Raw genomic sequence first — 20,966 nt, forward strand, 5'->3', positions numbered from 1 at the left:
TTTAAATGCATAAATAATGCTTGTCATGAGATGCTGATGTGATTTTTTGAAGCTTTTTTTTGTACTTGCATTGAGAGTCAGCTGACCCAATACAGACTGAATACTGGCTTGGCCACGCTACACACTTGAAACGTTTCATACAATCACTGATGAGACAGACAATGAGGGGGGGAAAAGTGTGACACTTTATTAACACTCCACAAAAACAAAAAAAAAATTCACAAAAACAAAACTTGGAGGATTTCTTATCTTAACATGTAAACAACACTTATTAGCACTTTCCTAAGAACATTATTAAAACAAAACTAAGAACGAAAGTCAAAGGTCTGACCCATTTGGGGTTCCGTTGAGATGCTGAACGCCTTTCATTCACAGAAAAAAGAGTTTCTCTGAGAGCTGGATTGCAGGCTCTGAATGAAGGTACTGGCCAGACAGGAAGGCCAGTTTGTGGGCGTATTTGCACGGTGCAGGAACGCGTATTGTTCCAGGCCAGTTCCAGTATAGGTGACACATCTTGAAGGTCAACCTATGGAAATAAGCAAATACATTAAGTGTATATGCAATTTCAAATTCTCATTTTAAAACAGCTACAGCTATAATCAAACATGCTGACGCGTATATTGTCAATGCGGTATCATTGTTGGGGTTCTGTTGGGATTTAACAGGTTTGCAGACCTCTAGACTTAAAGGTATAAAAAGTGAATTCAATTCAAGTCACCTTTATTTCTATAGCGCTTCGAATGTTTGAGGAGAAGTGTCATGGTTTGATGTTTTCTGCAGCAGCAGTTGTTCTCAAAGATTCATGCAAGTGACACAGCAAATGCTTATCAGAAGCTCCTTCTGCCACATGTGGTTCCTTCTCTGCTTTCGCCAACAAATCAGGCATTTCCATGGAGGACAATGTGCTCGGTCACTCAGCAAAACAGGAAGCAGCTCCTTGAAGCTGAAAACACTGAACTACTGAAATATCCTAGGCGACCAAATAATGGCTGAGAAACTCAGTGAGTGGAAGAGTGAATCAAGATCACAGCAGAGTAGGGACTATTGATGTCCTGAGAGAGACGATGATGTCCTGTGGCTACAGTTGTGCTAAAGTCAAAGCAAGGGTCTGTACACCTCTTTTTTGGCTTTGTAACCTTTAGTAAACTTTGTGCACTTTCTTCATGCTACAATCACTGTTGTTCTCTTATTTTTATAATTTTCCACAAAACAGTGATATTAGGAAATTAGGGATGTCCCGATCAGGTTTTTTTTTTTGCCAGAGTCCAAATAATTTGATTAAGAATATCTACAGATACCAGAACCCGATCCAATACTTCTATAATACATAAAAAAAAAGAACAGTGAAGTAACAATCAAGCCATAAATAACTTAAACTCTTCTTTTGGACTTTAGTACAACAGTAAATCTAAACCTAAAATATAACTTAAAATACCCAGCAGGCAATCCCAAGTTTGCTGTGTCAATCTTGTCGCCATTAACTTTATAATACCTCCAGACTGCACACATACTTGCTCTTTCTGCTTCAAGCTGCTTCTGTGTTCTACTTCGCCGGCATTTAACCAATAGCGTCTTTGCAACAAAGTGATGCCGCACACGATGCTGTTTCGGTGTGAAGTCATGAAAGAGGTCTAACTCTGTGCTGCCGCATATCTATAGATGTGTTATAAAATAATGAGAAAATATATTTATACATATATATTCGAGTCCTGATTGGGAGGTAACGTCCGATTCCAATCGAGTCTGAAATGATCAGGCCCGATTTCCGATCATGTAATTGCATCTGACCATTCCTAATAGTTATTGTTGAAGTGCCTTGATCATTTTGTAAAACATTGTTCTTCTGGTATGGTATAACTGCAGTAAAATTTCTTTATATTTTTATCTCCACAACTTCATACCTCTGCAGGTGGTCAGGAGTGAGGTTTGCGGTGTTGTACACTGTTATGTAATGAGTGGGCAGGCCACAACCCTGTCGAATGGAATGTGCCATTAGGTAGAAGTCCACCCTGAAGAGAAAAAAACAACACGTTAATAAATATATATTATGATTTTGTATTATCAAGCTAATAAATTTGACTTGAACTCAGTTATGAGATGCTTTGCACTTCTAGTTGTAGATTGTAGGGCACTGCTAAAGTCATCTACAGAATCCTGTTCTGTGCAAGCTTCAGCTCTTGAAAACCAACCAGTCTCTGTTTGTCACAGTGTGGTCCAGCACAGTTCCTGGCGAGGGTGTCCCGAAGTGGTCTGACCCGTAGGAGTACAGGGTTGTGCTGATTCTTTTCTGCACCACAATGAATGCAAGCTTGGGCTCGTAGTTTGGGATAGTCTCGAAGCATTTCAAAATCTGAGGGATCTCGTAGTGCTCCACGGTCTTCAGCTGTCCGTCAGACACACCGTCGCGATAGATGACGATCTTCTCAGGGAAGGCGTGGTTCACCTGTTTGAAAAAAAAAGGGTCAGATGCATGTACCTACAACATTGCCACTGTAGTGTTTTAAAGCAGCAGGGTCCCCAATCTTTCATGGACACCAAATTCAATGATTTTTAAGAACTTTTTAAATTACTTATTTTAAATCAAGCACATTAGTGATTCACACCCCCAGCATATATAGCATGAAAGTCCTTATTGTACTTAGATTAAATGTCAGTCATGATGTTTTGAATGTCATTTTTAAAAGTGTAGACCATTTTAAACAGGAATGTCACGGAACTTTAAAACAATTTGTTGAATTCAATGTTAATATTCATATGTGGTTTCTGAAATATTGATCAAATGTACTAGGGCTGCACAATATATAATTTCAGCATTGATATCGCAATGTGTGTATCCGCAATAGTCACATCGCAGGATTAGATTGTTTATTAAAGATTAAAAGATAAAGATATTATTATTTTAAAATAATTTTTACAATGACGACCATGCTATTTTTTGTTTGCTTGTTCAATTTCTGTTGGACTCTCCTGAAACCCATGAAGCACTGTTTATTAAATTTTTATCTTCGCTCTATTTTATTTATATACGTTCTCGCAATTTATTATGATTTATGCAAACTCTCTACATAGAAAAAGACTTCATCCCAATCTAATTAAAGCTGCATTTATACTGCAGATCTTGATGGTCAAATACGATATTGTAACTATCTGACTTTTTTGAAGACCCGCTTACATCATCTTTTAAACCCGACTCATATCCAATTGACTGCATTTACATTGTACATAGCAAAGACGCAATGACTACGAAAAGAAAAAAAAAAAAAAAATAAATAAATAAATTTAAAAAAAAAAAGGGGCAGCCATTGACTGACAGCTTTTCTCCATTCCTGTATTTAATCTGTTCGCAAAGTTTCATATTTTAAATGATTTTTGACAAGCTTTTTTATTAAAGTTTATGGCAGAAAAGTTCTCATTTGGCCATCTTCTTTTAATCCAGGCTATTTTAAACCAGTAGGTATCTTAATGTTATTTCCATGGCGTGATTTATGCACGTGATGTATGCAACAGTTTTAGTTTACATTGTTTACCTGGCGGACGCTGCGCTCTCTCTTTTTTCTTTCTCGTTAACATGCTTAATACTTGTGCTACATGACAATATAAAAGCTTTTCTGTACTAGTATATGAGATTTAAGGTTTGGGACTCTGTTCTGAAATAAAAGTATTAGTGTTGACTTCATTAGCTATGTTTTTTTTAAATACACACAACTCACATTGACAGGTGAAAATCTGATCTACCTGCTTACACTGCAAACACAAGAACATGAATTCGATTCATATCGGATAAATTTCCACATATGAACAAGGTCTGAATCTGATTTGAGTAAATCGGAATCCATGTGATTTTTTCCTGCTTTCCAGATCCGATCTGTGCCACATGGGAGAATTGGGTCACTTGAACCATGCAGTGTAAATGCAGCCTATGTGAACGAAATCTTTGAAACAGATTACTGGATTCGGGAAGTTATTTCTTTTTTGCTTTTCAAAATGAAACAAGCAAGTTGTGCTGTTTAGTCACAAGTAACCACAACTGCTTACAGCAGCAGAAAAAAAAAGAAAATGCTTTAGCAGTATGTCTACTGTTTGGGACTGGGATATTTCACACTGGACCAATGAGACAGTACAACAGCAGTTGCACAAATATTAGCAACTTTTACACGAGAAACTAGATAAAGCATTTGAAGATGCATCACCCTGCCGATATCTAATGCCCGATTCACATGGGGCTTCAGCGTTAACGCTTGACAGAGGGCGTGTCTGAAGTTGGGGCTGACGCAATCGTCATAGCAGCGCCATCCAATGAAGTTAGTCCACAATCGGTTACTATCTGAGCTGGGGTATTTGCATAAAGCGATCTGATTGGCTGACGCGTTGAACAGTTGAGAAATTCCCAACTTCTGCAGCGCAGACGGACCCACAATTCAGTACGGCAAAGCTTGACATCACCCATTCAAAGTGAATAGGAAGCGTTGACGCTGACGCCCCGTGTGAATAGGGTAGCGAGTGAGACGGATGAGTTGTGCGAAAATCAACAAAGTTTGGAAGAGTCATTAAAATTAAGTAAAATGTTTTCGAATGACAGCCAAAAAGTGATAAAGAGAACTAAAAAATATTGAATATTGTATTTAAATACTTTGGTTTTAAAAAACTGAAATGCCTAATTTAACAACTTTTTTAATAACATTTGTTTCTAGTTTCGACTAAAACTAAAACTTTTTTTCAATATACACTGTTAGATTTGTGGCTGCATTACAAGGTCTTTTTTATTGCTGATCAGTGAATAATATTACAGTTTAATGTCTGATAATAAAAATACTGTAGTTCACTGAATTAATTTGTTCATGTTTTGAGAAGGGCCAATCTGAATCACACCATATAAATAATTAGATCAATTCGTACAATGTCAGTTGCTGTATTTACATTATACACCCAGGTATCGGATCAGTACTTGATATCAACCAGGTATCGGAATCGGGAATGGAAAAAGGGTATTGGAACAGCTCTATTGCATAGTTATCATTTGACTCTTGTTGTAGAGCCAAAATGCAACCTTAATATTAGAATTGACATAAATGCCTGTTTACCTCGTAGTATTTCTGCAGGGCAGCCAGAAGACACACTCTGAAGCCGTTGATAATTTCCTCATTAGGCATTTGGAAGGTCACCCTGGAGTACCATTTGGTCAACATGCTACACACACAGACAAATAACAAATAGCTCAAGAATTCTACACATTTCTGCACTCATGTTAACAGGTTGCAGTATTCCTGCTGTTGGAGTAACAATGAGTAGCTTGGAAAACTGCAGTTTCATATATTTTGAGACTACGGACTATGTAGATTTGGCTAAGTGAGACTTGGTTTCACTTTTCACTGTATGGCACATTGACATAACAATATAGAAATGCTGTTTAGGCATTATCCTCAACATTATAAGCATTCCTTTTATGCGTCACTGAATTAAAGAGAGGCTTTCAGAAGCAGATGTAAATGTCACATTCTTTCAATTTCCCTGGCAAAACGTCCCGAATCCTTCACATAAAAGTCAAGTCTACAGGCTTTCATAGACCACCTAGGAAGTCGTTAAAGGTCTTGTTCATGCCCTAATAAATCCTGTTCTTGCCAGCTCATGTTAATCTGCCTCCACTCAAGTTCAACCCCACGTTTCAAACTTATGTTAACAGCTGATGCACAGGAAATGTCCTACATTTTTATTTTATTGTTACATTCCAATGTAAAAATACATTCTGACTAGATTATTTAAGCCCATGTACGATTAATCAGGATGACTCAATTAAAATTAAGTAAATAAACACACATTGGCCTACTGGTTAGTGAGTTGGAGTTGTAACCCAAAAGTTGCTGGTTTGATTCCCGTCCCGGCAGGAATTTAAGGGGGGTTGAATGAACCACACCTTCTCCATCTTCAATACCCAGCTGAAGTGTCACTGACCGAGGCACCGAACCCCTAATTGCTCCCTGGGCATTGGAAGCAATAGCTGCCCGCTGCTCCGAGTGTATGCTCACTGTATGTGTCTTTGTGCGTGTTCTCACTCCTAACTTAAAATGTATGTGCGCACTTGGATGGGTTAAAAGCAGATGGGTAAAACCATACTTGACTGGGCTCACTTCACTTCATATTTATAGTACTGTTAAAAATAGTGATGAATAACATTACTATAGTGAATATTTGAATATAGAATACAGAAAAAAAACTCAATTTTTTTCCCATATTAAACAATAACGATAAATTTCGATGTATGTTGTTAATGCTACCAGCTTTAAAAGTTATTATCAAAACAATGACTACGTTTACATGGACATCAGTAATCAAATTATTTGCTTTAATCTAATTAAGAAAATAATAAGACTAAGGTGTTTACATGAGTTGCTTTTTAAGTGTTACTTTCATGATCTTGTTTTACATGTTATAGCACATAATTTGATTAACGTCATTGCGTCACAGCGCTATCTGCATTTCCTCCGGAGTTTCATGCAATTTTGGGTGTTTTATTTTATTTATTATTTTTTTATTTCTTTAACTGCAGTTTGGCACATTCACGAACATTTCATGCACGCCCTCCATGACAAACGAGATGTTAGATGCAACTATGTACTGCTGGAAGAGTTGTTTTAATGGAAGTTCATACCGCACAATGCAGGTGTCTGTGGTCTGCACTGACTGGGTAGGTGCAAAGAGAGTCAAACAGCCGTGTGTGTGTGTGTGTGTGTGTGTGTGTGTGTGTGTGTGTGTGTGGACTATCCTGCCGCAAAACATGGCGAAAAGTCCTACATAATGGTTTTAATTTGTTTAAGGTGTTAACATGTCTGTACTGCACTTCAATAATGAGACTAAAATTGCCACACTCCACGTCTTATTTCCATTTCTCTTTAGTTCGATTATGACCTTAATCTGATTAAAATAAAAAAAATAAAAAAAATAAATAAATAAAAAAAATCACTGTTTACATGGTTAACTTCTAATCAGAGTATTGTCTTAATCGTATTAAAATCAAATTATTGGTGTCCATGTTAATGTAGTCATTGACTGATGCAACAAAAATTAGACTGTTGCGATAATGAGAGACAACGCATTGTCTATATGTCTATATATATATATATATATATATATATATATATATATATATATATATATATATATATATATATCATATATATATATATATATATATATATATCATATATATATATATATATATATATATATCATATATATATATATATATCATATATATATCTCAGATGAAAGAATGGCTATTAGGTTCATTGTGCATCCCGTGGGTGCAGCCAACAAGAGTTGTACATTTTAGGTAAACTATGAGCATTATGAGCTGTTCGGTGTTAGTTTTTATTTAAATATATCGAGCTTAAACTAAACAGCGCATTCTCTCCGCCTCCTCATTCATAACCAGTGGAACATGCTGCTGTAGCAGTACGAGAGACGGCTTTACACTCGTCATTCATAATCTTAGCTATTGTATTGGAGTCGAAAGAATATATATAAAGTAGAATGTTCTTTTAACAGTCCTGATATGTTTCTTTTTTTTTTCCAGTTATTTCTCTTCAGCAACTTAGATTTTTTTAAAACTGCTTGATTCTTTTAAAACCTAAAGCAGCGCCCGTCAATTGGGGTTTTTCCATAAGATACACCTTTATGAATGTTTTATTTTATGAGTATAAGTCTTTAATGTGCTTTTTAATTTTATTATATTCAAAACAGCACTCAGATGCGAATTTATCCTCGAAAATGTGGCATGAGAACGATGCATGTGTCGGATCATTGCCTTTTTTTCCTGCGCGCGAAAAATCAATTCCTGATCTGTTTGCATAAAGGTTTTAATCAAAAGACAGGTAATTTAATTACTTTCGATGTGCTAAAATTTTTGTTCAACGAATGTTATTTTAAAAAAGCATATATACATATTAAAACTGACCAAAGTGCATGGTCTAATCGGAAATAAAGGAAATTAGTTCTATATTACATTATTTAATGCATAAAATAGGCTAGTCTTTTTATAAATGGAGTTAAATTGATCTGAAACTTTTAATTGCATTTTTATTTCCTGTAAATAATAAAAGCTGCATCAGACTGATGAAACGAACCTGAATACCTGCGTGAACAGGGCCACAATTACTTTTTTTTACATCAAAACAATATGATACAGTGTCTTCTGTCTACATAACTGGCAAACACGTCAGAAAAAACTGCTGAATCTCTGCGAATATTTGGTTAACTTAAAACATAAAACATACAACAAAAAACATAAAACAAATGATGTCTGGTTTAGTGATGTTAGTAATGCATAGAAAAATGCAAAGCAGAATTCTCCTGTGCTCATTAACCCACTGATGACAGCCACTTTGTGATGGCTTTTAAGGTGGTTAATGAGGTTTGTTGTGTTACCTTGGGAGGTTTGGACTGAACAGGAGCAAAGGCTACTTGATCAACATTGCATTCCTCGAAAAAAACACTTGCAACAGACACATTCACTTCATGCTTGTGATGCGGTACAATTCGTAAACTCCGCCCATTGAAATAACAGCTTGGTCTTTATACTGTAAAATTGCGACAATATTTAAATATTGATCGTGGGCCACAGATATAGTTATCGTGATCATAATACGATTAATCGTGCAGCCCTAGTTTATAGTAAACTTCAAGCCAGTAAGAGTCTTTTTTTAAACAAATTAATGTAAATTGAACTAAACAAGAATTCAACCAACTGACTTACAATATTTGAATAGATTTCAGCATCAAATAATTGCGGTTTTTAACTCTCTGCCAAAAATGTATTTCTAAAGGGAGCAAATATTCTCTTTTACATTGTTTTGTAATGTTGTTTGTTATTGTAATGTTAGTCCATAGTATTACCAATTAAACTGTATTTCTGATTTTAAAAAACGCTGCTTTGGCATGTAGAAGTTGAGCAAATATACATTTTTGTTTAAATACACATTTAAAATACACAAACCTGTTTTACTTTATTTCAAGTTACCTGTTGAGACTTGCCACGAAGCCCATGACAGATCTGCTTTTCTTGCTGGTATCATGGTGAACATCCACCCCAATCACCATCAGGTATTTCTGTCAAACAGAAACAGAAGTGGTTAGAAGTGATTCTTTTAGGTAACTCCCTATCTGCAGGAACAACCCAACATCAACACCACTAATGAATTATGAATTTATTGCTTTTAATGCATTATTTCAAATTTAATCTATTATTGGATACTGTGAACAACTACTTATTTACTGTAGGATGAAAATATTAATATTAATTCATTACAACTTCCACCTACTCAAGACTATTAATGAGTTTGTGGCTGCAGATGTAAAATATGAGGAAATTTCATTCTCCGGAACAAAGTCAAGATGTGAACTTCTGTCATGAATAAATATTGAAATTGACAGCCAATGTTAATAAAATAAACATCAGGTTTTAATAGACAAAGGATCACACCCACCTATTGTATATCAGTTCTCACTGTGCAGCAGCCATGCCCAGTTAATTCCCCATACTCCATATTTACTTAAGTATATTTACTTGAGCAGTTTTTAATCAAGAGTGACATATAGTATGGTGACTCCAGGGCCACCCGTTGGCAAACGGTCAGATTAGGACACACACACTCACCAGAGGAACGTTCACTGTCCACAACTCTCCTCCAAGCTTACAGTTAATCTGCAGAAGGATCTTTTGAGCAACACTGCGGAGCTTCTGTGGCTGTGAGATGGTCCGAACGTTGATTGCCTGGGAAACAAACACAATCAGACAAGCTGTGTGTAATATTTATCATCTGTGGTCATTTCAGAATTGGTGTACATTTCTCACATTGCCAAATTCTTGGAAGTTCCTAAGTATTTACTGTGTAATGAAGTCTTTTAGGGTGCAGTTAGGAAAAAAAAACTATATTTCAAGTAATAAAAGGCAAAAAAACTAACTATGAATTTTGATTTTTATATATATATTTCACACTAATTATAAGAATACATGCTGATTGTCACAGAAATGTAGGAAATAAAGCTCAATAAACCCAACAGTGACCAAAATTAGCTTTAATTAGAATAATGCTAAATTAAATTCAGTAGAAATTTATGTAGAACTTTGGTCCTGCTCTATAATTATACGCGACTCTGGCCCATTTACATTCCCACATTACATGGCTATAGTTTTGTTAATACTCATAAATACCAGTGCTTCCCACAGGTTTGAAATGTACTTGCAGTGGTAGCTGGATTGAAACACATCTTTTACCCACATAACATAAATAGTTAACTATATGTGACAAACAAAACATAATTTGACTTTTAACAATATTTTTATTTATTAATAAACTGTTATAAAGTGTTTGTTTTCAGTGGGTTAAAGTTAAAAAAGACTAAAAGCTAAATAAAAAAAATAAATATAGATTTTATATAGATTTAGAAACCCCAGCTGGACACAAAAGGTGCGTCTCTGTGGGTCTGCAGAGCATGCGAGTCTCCTTGTGGGAGTTTTGACAGTTCTCGTGCAGTACAAAACGAGAGAAGACTTTCCACTATGTAATTGATTGCAGATGTTTGGTTATAGTGGGCAGATACAAAAAAAAAAGTGTAATAGGATGATAATAATACAATGAAAAAAGTGTCACTAAATATACCTGGGCAGCTGTTAATATACCTGGGTGGCCCGCCCAAGTAAAGTCTATATGTGGGAAGCACTGAATACATTGTAGAACTGCAGCATCGACATCGCAATGTGATCATTCACAATAGTCACATCGCTGGATCTGCAATGGTGAGTCTGTATAATTGATCATTTGCAAGAGTTTTTGAGTCATGTGACTATATTGACTCACGTGAAGATTGTAAAAGCATTCAGGCATAAGTTGTGCCGTCTTTAACTTTAATAACAGTACATTTTATTGACTTGTTTATACAAAGACTATGCAGTATTATTTTACATTTGATTATTCAATTACTGTATAGCTGAATACAGTTGGACTCCTCTGAAAATAAAATGTTTATTAAATTTTTTTAATGAATTTTTTCTATGCTTGTATTATATTTTATGCAGATGCACTGCCCTACAGAATCATCCTTATCAATCTAAAATTAATTCTTTCCAAATAGATTCAAGGTGAAATTGTATTCATATTTCAATATATAAATCACAGAATAAAAGAATATTACAATGTTAGATTTTTCCAATATCATGCAGCCCTAATTCATTGTATTGATTTCCTTTTATGCCAAAAATCATTAGAATATTAAGTAATGATCATGATCCATGAAGATATTTTGTAAATATTCATTCATTTTCTTTTTGGCTTAGTCCCTTTATTAATCTGGGGTCGCCACAGCGGAATAAACCGCCAACTTATACAGCACATGTTTTACGCAACGGATGCCCTTCCAGCTGCAACCCATAACTGAGTAACACCCATACACACTCAATCACAATCATACACTACGGCTAATTTAGCTTACCCAATTCACGTGTCCCACATGTCTTTGGACTTTTGAGGAAACCGGAGCACCCGGAGGAAACCCACACGAACATGGGGAGAACATGCAAACTCCACACAGAGATGTTGCTGTGAGGCAATTGTGCTACTGCGCCACCTATTTTTTTTGTAATTATGTAATTATTGGTTGGTAAATGTAATTATTGGTTGGTTATAAGCATTGCTAAAAACTTAATTTAGACAACTTTAAAGGTGATTTTCTTTCTATCATGTCTTTTTACCCTCAGATTGCAGATTTCCAAATAAGCGTCCTTAGCCAAGATTTATCCTATAAAAGCTCACTTATTCAGCTTTCAAATAATGTATAAATCTCATTTTTAAAAAAACAAAGTACCCTTATGGGTTTTGTGATCCATGGTTGCACATTAGAATTATTTCTGAAGGGTTATATGACACTAAACCTGGAGTAATGGCTGTTGTAAATTCAGCTTTGCCAATTAAATGACTCAATTACATCTTAGCAGATAACAGAAAAAGTTATTTTTAAGCATTATATTTCAAATTAGTAATGTTTTTAACAAATAAATGCAACGTTTGTGAGCATATATAGACTTTTAAAAGGAAGTGTATGATTTGTGTTTTTTATTGAAATGCATTGAAAATATGATTGAATTAATTATAATTGAAAGTTATTAAAAGTGAAATGCAAAGATACTGCATTTAAACAAAACCTGTGATGGTACTGGACTCTGGATGCAGCAAAGCTTTTTGATGGCACTATACAGATCATCTCTGTTTCCAGTCATGATGCACACGACTAGCTGCACACGAGGCTGAAATTCAGAAAGGAGAATTTATTTGAGCCAAAATACCAAATTCATTTACCATATTTCCTGAAGACAAAACTCCACACCTTCTACTTGGTCAAAAAAAGTTTGTTGAGGAAAAACATGTTCTTTGGGAGTATAGACAAAATGTAAAACTCTTTCACTAGTTTATTGTTATAATTCAGTTCCTGACCTCGCTGGTAAGTTGAGAGTGAATGCTCTTGACGAAGGTCTCAGTTCGATCATCGCGTAACTCTACACGGATGGGTCGCTCCACTCTCATGCCCATAGGACCAGCTACCCTTGAAAAAGTGGTCACCAGCTCCTCAGCCTGATCAGTTGCCCGTCTGGGATAGAAAACAGCCCAGCAGTTCAAAGGGACCTGAAACAGAGGATTTATAGGGCAGGAGACAGAGAGAGGAAGGATTCCATCAGAGCAATGTGAGACAATGGTATTAAATGAACAGATGATATCAGCACAATATTATTGTCTGCTCTGACTTTGGTTATAATTATTAGTTTGGGGACTTAAAATGAAATAATCACATAAAACTTATGAACAGTTAAATATTCCCCTACTGTGCAATAAATATGTGCAATACTTTCTCATACGCACTTGTACACAGCACCTTATATCAATATACAATGCAATACTCTCTACATTCGCACTTGTACACAGCACCTTATAACCTGTATATTTATAACAATCTGTACATACAACTCAACATCCAGGTTTCTTCACTAACCGCATCTGTTTAATGTTCATCATTTTTTATTATTATTTTATTTTATTTTTTTGTTTTGTTATTATTTTGTGTTGTCACTTGTCACTTTATGTACACTGGAAGCTTCTGTAGCCAAAACAAATTCCTTGTGTGTGTGAAGCACACTTGGCAATAAAACTGATTCTGATTCTGATTCTAAAAAAACAACAACAAAAGATTATGTTTACAGAATGATAATCATTTTGCCCACAAAAAAACATTTGTGAGAGTTACTTGTCATCAGATAATATTTCTACAAAATAAAAAAGGTGGCCAATTTGTTTAGGCTTTGTATTTTTGAGTCATTAAATTAAACTGGATTTTAAGAGCATTTTAAGAGCAATCACACTGCGCATATCCACCTGTGTGTTTCTGTATCATTAAAATCAACCACATATTAAGAGTCTTTTGCTTCACAAATCATATTTACAGTGGTCCAGCTGTGTTTAAAATCAGGGTTCCCACTTTAACCCAAATATCAAATTCAATTACTTTTACTGACTAAAAAGCTGAATTTCCACATCTAACGAACAGTAAAACAGTCTCTGTTGTGCCTATTCTTTTAATGTTTTATTATTAAAATATATGTTAAAATAATAATAATAGTACAATGTTTTTAGCTTGAACATCATTTTGTGTGAATCTAACAGGCACTATGAGAACACCGACACTAAGATTATTTTCAAAATACTTCTTGTTTTCATGGCTGTGAAGTGCTCCCTCACCCATATTTAATAGTAGTTTTACAAACTTTACATTTAGCTGTTCTGCTGTCTACCTTTTATCACACAGATTTTGAAGTGGTCATTTCGAAGCCAAATCCCTTAAAATTTGACATGCATTTGACTTAAAGGAATAGTTCCCCCAAAAAAAACTTAAATGTACACACTATGTACTTTCCTTCAAGTGGTTCAAAATGTTTTCTAAATGAGTTTCTAAATTCTGTTGAACATTTAAAAAAGTCATTTAAGAAAGCTAAAACACCTGTACTTTCAAAGTATTAGTTTTTCCAACTATGGAAATCAATGGCTTACTTTCTTCAAAATATCTTCTTTAATGTTCATAAAAATAAGGAATTTCATAAAGGTTTCACTAATAGTAAATAGTAATAGTAAATAGTGTGTAAATATTTTTGGGGTAAACTATCCCTTTAAGTGATTGCCAGTTGACGAGCAGGAAAAGAAGTTGAACTAAAAAAAGGTGTGGAAACAGTGCAATATAAAAAATATGGTATAGAAAAATTGTGTTTTGAGAAATGGAAACTAACAAACAAACAAAACAAAAAAATCCCTGCATATTACATAGCCTGGACAAACAAAAAAAATCCCTGACTTTCAATGTCTAGAATACACTTTATATTACATGACCCTTGGAAACCCTGTAAAATGCACTTTTGATTCACTTAAAAGTAGGGCTGCACGACATTGGAAAAATTTGACATTGCAATATATTTTTCTCTGCAATATAAATTGCGATGAGTTAAACAGCTCTATTTAGAAAGACAATCATTTAGATTTACTGGGACGATTTTGTAGGGGAGTGATGTAATTTATTATATAGGTATAATAAACAAACTAGTCATAGAAAAACCCAATGGAACAAATATTAAAGTGAAATAAACAGCGCTTTTTTGGTTTTCTGGGGAGATTCTAACAGTATTCGGCTACAGAACTTGTATAATCAAATGTAAAATAACATTGCATAGTCTTCATCATTTTCATTAAATTCATTCATTTTTCTTCTGCTTAGTCTCTGATTTATCAGAGGTCGCCACGGCAGGATGAACCGCAAACTATTCCAGCATATGGTTTAAGCAGTGGATGCCCTTCCAGCCACAACCCAGTACTGGGAAACACCCATACACTCAATTACACACACTACAGCCACTTTTGCTTACCTAATTCACCTTTAGCACATGTCTTTTTGATTGTGGGAGAAACCGGAACACCCTGAGGAAACCCACGCGAACATGGGCAGAACAGCTGATAAACTTTCAGTTTATTATGATTAAATTCTGCGGTGTCTCCACAAACCTCATGTGTTTTGACTTGTGGCTTCTGGTCAAATATAATCCCAACCCAACATTGCATATCTTGCGATGTGACTACTGTGGATGCACAGATTGCGATATCTATGCTCGATATATCGTGCAGCCCTACTTAAAAGTTTTCTAATTAAAAAAATGTACTGATTTTCAAAAACACAAACACAGTAGCGGTCATCAGTGATGTGCCTCTATGGCTATGAGTGAATTCACTCTATGCATTTTGTTTCCACTCTTGTCAAACCAGACTGCTTTTTCTCAGTGGTGTGAGACTCCAGCATGTGCGGTTTCCTCATTCCACATGTGTCTCTGCTGCATGTGTGAACTCCCCCGCAAACCAATGACTCACAGGAATTCTGATCAAATACTCGGCTGTGTCCGAACTCTCTGATGGTGCTGACTCACAGTGCTGATGGAGGGGTCTCGAACCAACTCTCTGGACCAGTCTACTGCCGGAGATGTGACAAAAGAGGCTGAATGCAAGCAGATGGTCTCACTGGGCAGAGTTCTTCCTTGAGTCTGTGCCAAAACAAGACGTTCAAATAGTTCAAGTTGACTGGAAGCATATCAGTAGATCACAATGAGCAGAACAAACAGTATGCAAGGTAATAAAGTCAATAGAATTAAATAATAAAGCGAACAACACATCCCGTGACCAGTATGTGTTAATGTTAGTGATACTTACTAACTACAAACTGTGTAATATGAACTCTTTCTAGCTGAAGCATCCTTTTTCTCTGCTATGTAAGAGTTAAACTGAAACTTATCCATCTATTATAATAATGCTGTATTTTTCACACTTGAAAAAGGAGCCTAGTACAAAATCTAAATTGTATTTAAAAATGCATCAGCTCAAGTTGGGTTATTTCTAAACAGCAATTATTTTTTTGGGGGGGGGGTTTAAAATGCATGCAAAAAAATATATTCAAAACAAAATAACAGATATTTAGAACCAATTTCTTTTTTTTATTTAATAATAATAAAAAAAAATTCAGCAACTTACACTTATGTAATGTAATGTGATATAATGTAAATAAAGTAATGTATATATATATATATATATATATATATATATATATATATATATATATATATATATATATATAGCGCATTTTTCAAATGGCCGTACACCCAAAGCGCTTCACAATCAAGAGGGGGGTCTCTCCACACCACCACCAGTGTGCAGCATCCACTTAGATGATGTGACTGCAGCTCCAGGACAACAGCGCCAGTGCACTCACCACACATCAGCTATTGCTGGAATGGAGACAGTGATAGAGCTAATTCGGTGGATGGAGATGATTGGGAGGCCATGATGGGTAAGGGTCAATGGAGAGAAATTGGTCAGGACACAGGTTACACCTCTACTCTACGAGAAGTGCCATGGGATTTTTAATGACCACAGAGAATCAGGATATCGGTTTTACATCTCATCTGAAAGTCAGCACTCACTGACAGTATAGTGTCCCCTTCACTATACTGGGGCATTAGGACTCACACAGATTGCAAATTTAGCACCCCCTGCTGGCCTCACTAACACCACTTAAAACAGCAACTTATTTTTCCCATGTGGTTTCCTATCCAGGTACTGACCTGGCACAGCCATGCTTAGCTTCAGTGAGTAACCAGTCTTGCAGGGTGGTATGGCTGTGGCTGTTTAATCTTGAACATTTAATTTAATCAAATAATTATTGCATCATAGCTTCCACAAAAATATCAAGCACAACAACTGTTTTCAACATTAAGTATCATGTTTCATGATCACCAAATCATCATATTACAATGATTTCCAAAGCACAACGAGACACTAAAATTGCTAAAAGTTCTATTTTGTTATGACAGCAACATAAAAAATGTTTAAAAATCTATTTAAAATTATTAAAATATTATCGTTACTGTAGATTTGATTAAATAAATTGCATCTTTATGAGCGGTACCAGTCCGTGCATCAATTGGTGGCAGGCCGCACAAGAAATCATTATTTTATTTCCGTTTTACTTAATATCTGAGTCTAAATGATCTTTTATTTTGAAAAATCTTTTATTTTTCAAAGTTACCGTATTACATCTCGGTAACCTGAGCACTAAAATTTAACACAGAAGCAAAGCAAAATGGGTAGAAACAGATGTCTTTGGAAAGTTTCTTTGTGAAGGGGAGAAGGTCCAGTGAAGGACCTAGGAAATGCCAAGGAATAGACCCGCAACCCATTTGTCAACAAATCAGGTAAATCCAGCACGTCTGTGCAAGAAGAAGATCAACTGCTGGAGATCACAAATGACCGTAGCCTTATGGGGCATTTACATGTTGCGTCTTTTCCACGCGCAAGTTTGTTATTTCTAATGGAGGCGTGTGTCTTGCATGCACATATTGGGAACAACGCCCTTGCATCTTCCAGCCACACCTTTCAGTAGTGCAACTTTCAGTAGTTTTCAGAATGCTGCGAGTGCACTGTGAGTCACGTGACAAAAACTGACCGATCGGCTTCATACTTTGTATAGAATATACACATTCCGGTAGAAACACTGCTAATTTTCCCCATAAATAAAACTTGCATCAGAGTTGAAGCAATGTTTTTTCAGCTTGTCATTCTCTGGCAAAAAGAGTTTATGGTCATCGCCCCCTTCCCAGCCTGTGACGCAGAAAAATGTTAAGCGTTAACCGGTCTGCAGTGATTTTGAGCATAATAGACTTTTAAAAAATAATACATTTCCTACCAACCAACTTTTTTTAATGTTAGTTTGCATACACAGAATAATCAATTCATTAGAAGACACTGAGGCATAATAGGAGTAGAACAAGAATGTATATCTGTTATGATATTGATGAAAACTTGGAGCAGTGGATGCATCTAAAACAAAAAAAAAAAACAACCACACTACCACCAAGTGCAGCATGGAGGTGGTGTGTGTTTCCATTCTCACCACTAGAATCTCCTGGCTGATGCTGAGGCCCCAGCGGCCCAGCTCTGCAAGAGCTTCATTATTACTGTTGATGTTGTGCAGCAGCTGCTTGAGACTCTGGGTGTGTTGCTGAGCTCCCACATTAATGTGCATTGTCAGATCCTACAACAAAAGAAATAGTTCAACACAACACCATCTGAACGCTTACTTGTTAATGTGCCTACAGTATTTAACTGGTGATCAGTTTTTACCTTCATGGCCCTGAAGTCTTTCCTCATTTTCTCAGGGATGCCGGTCATGAAGGAGAGCTCCGGCAACAGAAGGATTTCCCCTGTTATAACCTGTTATGATTTTGATTTAATCCCAAATCACAACAAAGGTCACAAATAGACTTCAACATTATACAACGGAGACTGCACTACAGTCATGATCCAACTTGAGACTTTTGTCAAAGCTGTGCATTAAATATAATAACGTTGTAAAATAACCTATAGCATGGATATACTGATCAAAATACCTAAATACACGGATATTTACTTTGTTTTTCATGTACAGTGGTACCTCCTTAATCGTGGGAGTTATGTTCTAAAAATAATCTGCAATAGGCGAAATCCGCGAAGTAGTCAGATTTATTATTTTAATAATTATAGATGTTTTATGGCTGTAAAACTGAATGTAACAAATTGAAGATTCATTTATTCTGTAATCGCATCCTACAACCACGTAACTTCTACCTTTCTTTGGTACGTCCAAAAGTTCAACTTTTTGTGCAATGGTTAGCATCTTCCTCTGCCTTTTGGGTGCTACTGCAGGTGCTTTGACAGTGCAGAATGTTTTTATCAACATTTTGGGGTTTGTTGGGGAAAAAACTTGCAAACATACAGTACAGCACTTCAGAGTCACTAGTGATTGAAGATTTATGTCAATTTGGAAAGGATTGATTGACAATGGTTTGCAGCCAATCAGAACGCAGAACACAATGCGCTGTAAAAAAGCATGTCAAATTGCACAAAAACAATCCGCAAAACTACAAGGTCGCAAAAGGTGAAGCGAGGGACCACTGTATCTTTTTGTGTGTGTGTGTGTGGAAAGTGTTGGTAGGGGTGCCGACCTACATTTTATCAATCATAAACACCACGGTTTCACTAAAAACCTGCTATTTATGTTTTGCTGTAAATGTTTGCATGAACTACGCTTAAAATACATTAAAATACATTTAAATACATTTCATCTTAAGATAATTTATTTTGTTTAGTTTTTATTTATATAGCAAAAGCTGATTCTTCAACATTATTACTCAAGGCTTCAGTGTTTCACAATCCTTCAGAAAGCATTCTAATACGCAGATTTTTGTGCCAAAAATATATATAATATACAATTATTATAAAAATATTTTCAACACTGTAAAACTAGTTGTTTTTCATAAAATTACTCCATCTTTGCTGAATAAAAGTATTTTCAATGCTAGTGTATATACAGTTGAAGTCAGAATTATTAGCCCCCCTGAATTATTAGTCCATTTATTTTTTTCCTAAATATCCGTTTAACGGAGAGAAGATTTCTTCAACACATTTCTAAACATAATAGTTTTAATAACTCATTTCTATTAACTGATTTATTTTATCTTTGCCATGATGACAGTAAATAATATTTTACTAGATATTTTTCAAGACACTTCTATACAGCTTAAAGTGACATTTAAAGGCTTAACTAGGTTCATTAGGTTAACTAGGCAGGTTAGGGTAATTAGGCAAGTTAATGTATAACGATGGTTTGTTCTGTAGACTATTGAAATATATATATATATAACTTAAAGGGATAATAATTCTGACCTTAAAATGTTTTTTCAAAAATTAAAAAATGCTTTTATTCTAGCCGAAATAAAACAAATAAGACTTTCTCCAGAAGAAAAAATATTATCAGACATACTGTGAAAATTTCCTAATATATATATATATATATATATATATATATATATATATATATATATATATATATATATGCACACACACACACAAAAACATGTGGAAAACATCTTTTATCAAGCCAAATAAACTACTATTGAAGAACAGTGCCTAAAGACACCACTAGATGACAGTACGGAGTGTGAATTAAGTCATGCTTTTGCTACTCAAAACACCACTGACTGATATACAGCTGCCACTGCCATTTCTAAAGCTTCAAGAAAATACAAGCAAACACAACAGCCCATTGGTGAGCATTACTTCACCTTTCCTCCTGGTCTGGACCTCTCTTTTGGACGATGGATGAGCAGCGGTTGGTCCAGTTCCTTTATGGTAATCCCATAGTTCTTTCTGTTCACATTAAAAGCCAATGAATAAAAACTGGAAATTTATAATTTTTAAAAAGATCTGAAAGCAGTGTTTAACTGTTCCTACAATCATATTGAGCTGCAATATAAAAATTTAAGGACATTCACAATGTCATATGCATTATATAATTCAGTTGCGGTCCAGATGCTGTGTCTTTTACATGCATTCAGAGAACTGGCTTCCATGAACCTGTAGTAATCGACAAACGTCGTCACAGATCCATCAGCCAAGGTGAAAGTGTCTTTGGGAGACTTGGACCACTCGATGTCATCGATACGGTATGTGCGGTTATTATAGCGTGTGATGACGATTGAACCAACAAACTCCTTTGTGCATTCATCCTGAAAGCTCTCACGGCTTCCTTGATAAATCAAGTTCCTAGAGGAGAAAACAGGTTTCCAGGGACAGCAGTTAAGCAATTGAGATTGTTTTCACTGATTCAACCAAAACACCAACATGCATTCATTTTATCCATATGACTTGATGCTAAAACCTACTAAAACAGTTAATCTACTAAGGCTTTGTTTATATTGAAAGAGGTCTGAACTGAGCTGGTCTGATAACTCTTATTGTCTGCTTTCTGTTTTATAGCTGAACCAACTGTAATGGACAATCTGACAACACTGACATGGTTAT

The 20,966-nt window shown here is 35.4% G+C and overlaps 1 protein-coding gene across 1 annotated transcript in view; it reads right to left on the reverse strand.

Moving 5' to 3' along the window:
• Nucleotides 1–275: 275 nt before the first annotated feature.
• The window catches only part of piwil2 (piwi-like RNA-mediated gene silencing 2), a 39,208-nt gene continuing 18,517 nt past the window's right edge, over nt 276–20,966 (reverse strand). The window contains exons 10-22 of the mRNA XM_056456861.1: nt 20,520–20,708; nt 20,228–20,312; nt 18,249–18,338; nt 18,019–18,159; nt 15,503–15,616; nt 12,483–12,671; nt 12,194–12,295; nt 9,650–9,766; nt 9,014–9,102; nt 5,082–5,187; nt 2,190–2,443; nt 1,902–2,009; nt 276–526 (exon numbers count right to left, since the gene is read on the reverse strand). Of these exons, the coding sequence (XP_056312836.1) occupies nt 370–526; nt 1,902–2,009; nt 2,190–2,443; nt 5,082–5,187; nt 9,014–9,102; nt 9,650–9,766; nt 12,194–12,295; nt 12,483–12,671; nt 15,503–15,616; nt 18,019–18,159; nt 18,249–18,338; nt 20,228–20,312; nt 20,520–20,708 (1,741 nt within the window). The 3' untranslated portion in view covers nt 276–369. The remainder of the gene's footprint in view (nt 527–1,901; nt 2,010–2,189; nt 2,444–5,081; nt 5,188–9,013; nt 9,103–9,649; nt 9,767–12,193; nt 12,296–12,482; nt 12,672–15,502; nt 15,617–18,018; nt 18,160–18,248; nt 18,339–20,227; nt 20,313–20,519; nt 20,709–20,966) is intronic.

This window comes from Danio aesculapii, chromosome 5 (genome assembly GCF_903798145.1).
Source record: "Danio aesculapii chromosome 5, fDanAes4.1, whole genome shotgun sequence".
NCBI lineage: Eukaryota > Metazoa > Chordata > Actinopteri > Cypriniformes > Danionidae > Danio > Danio aesculapii.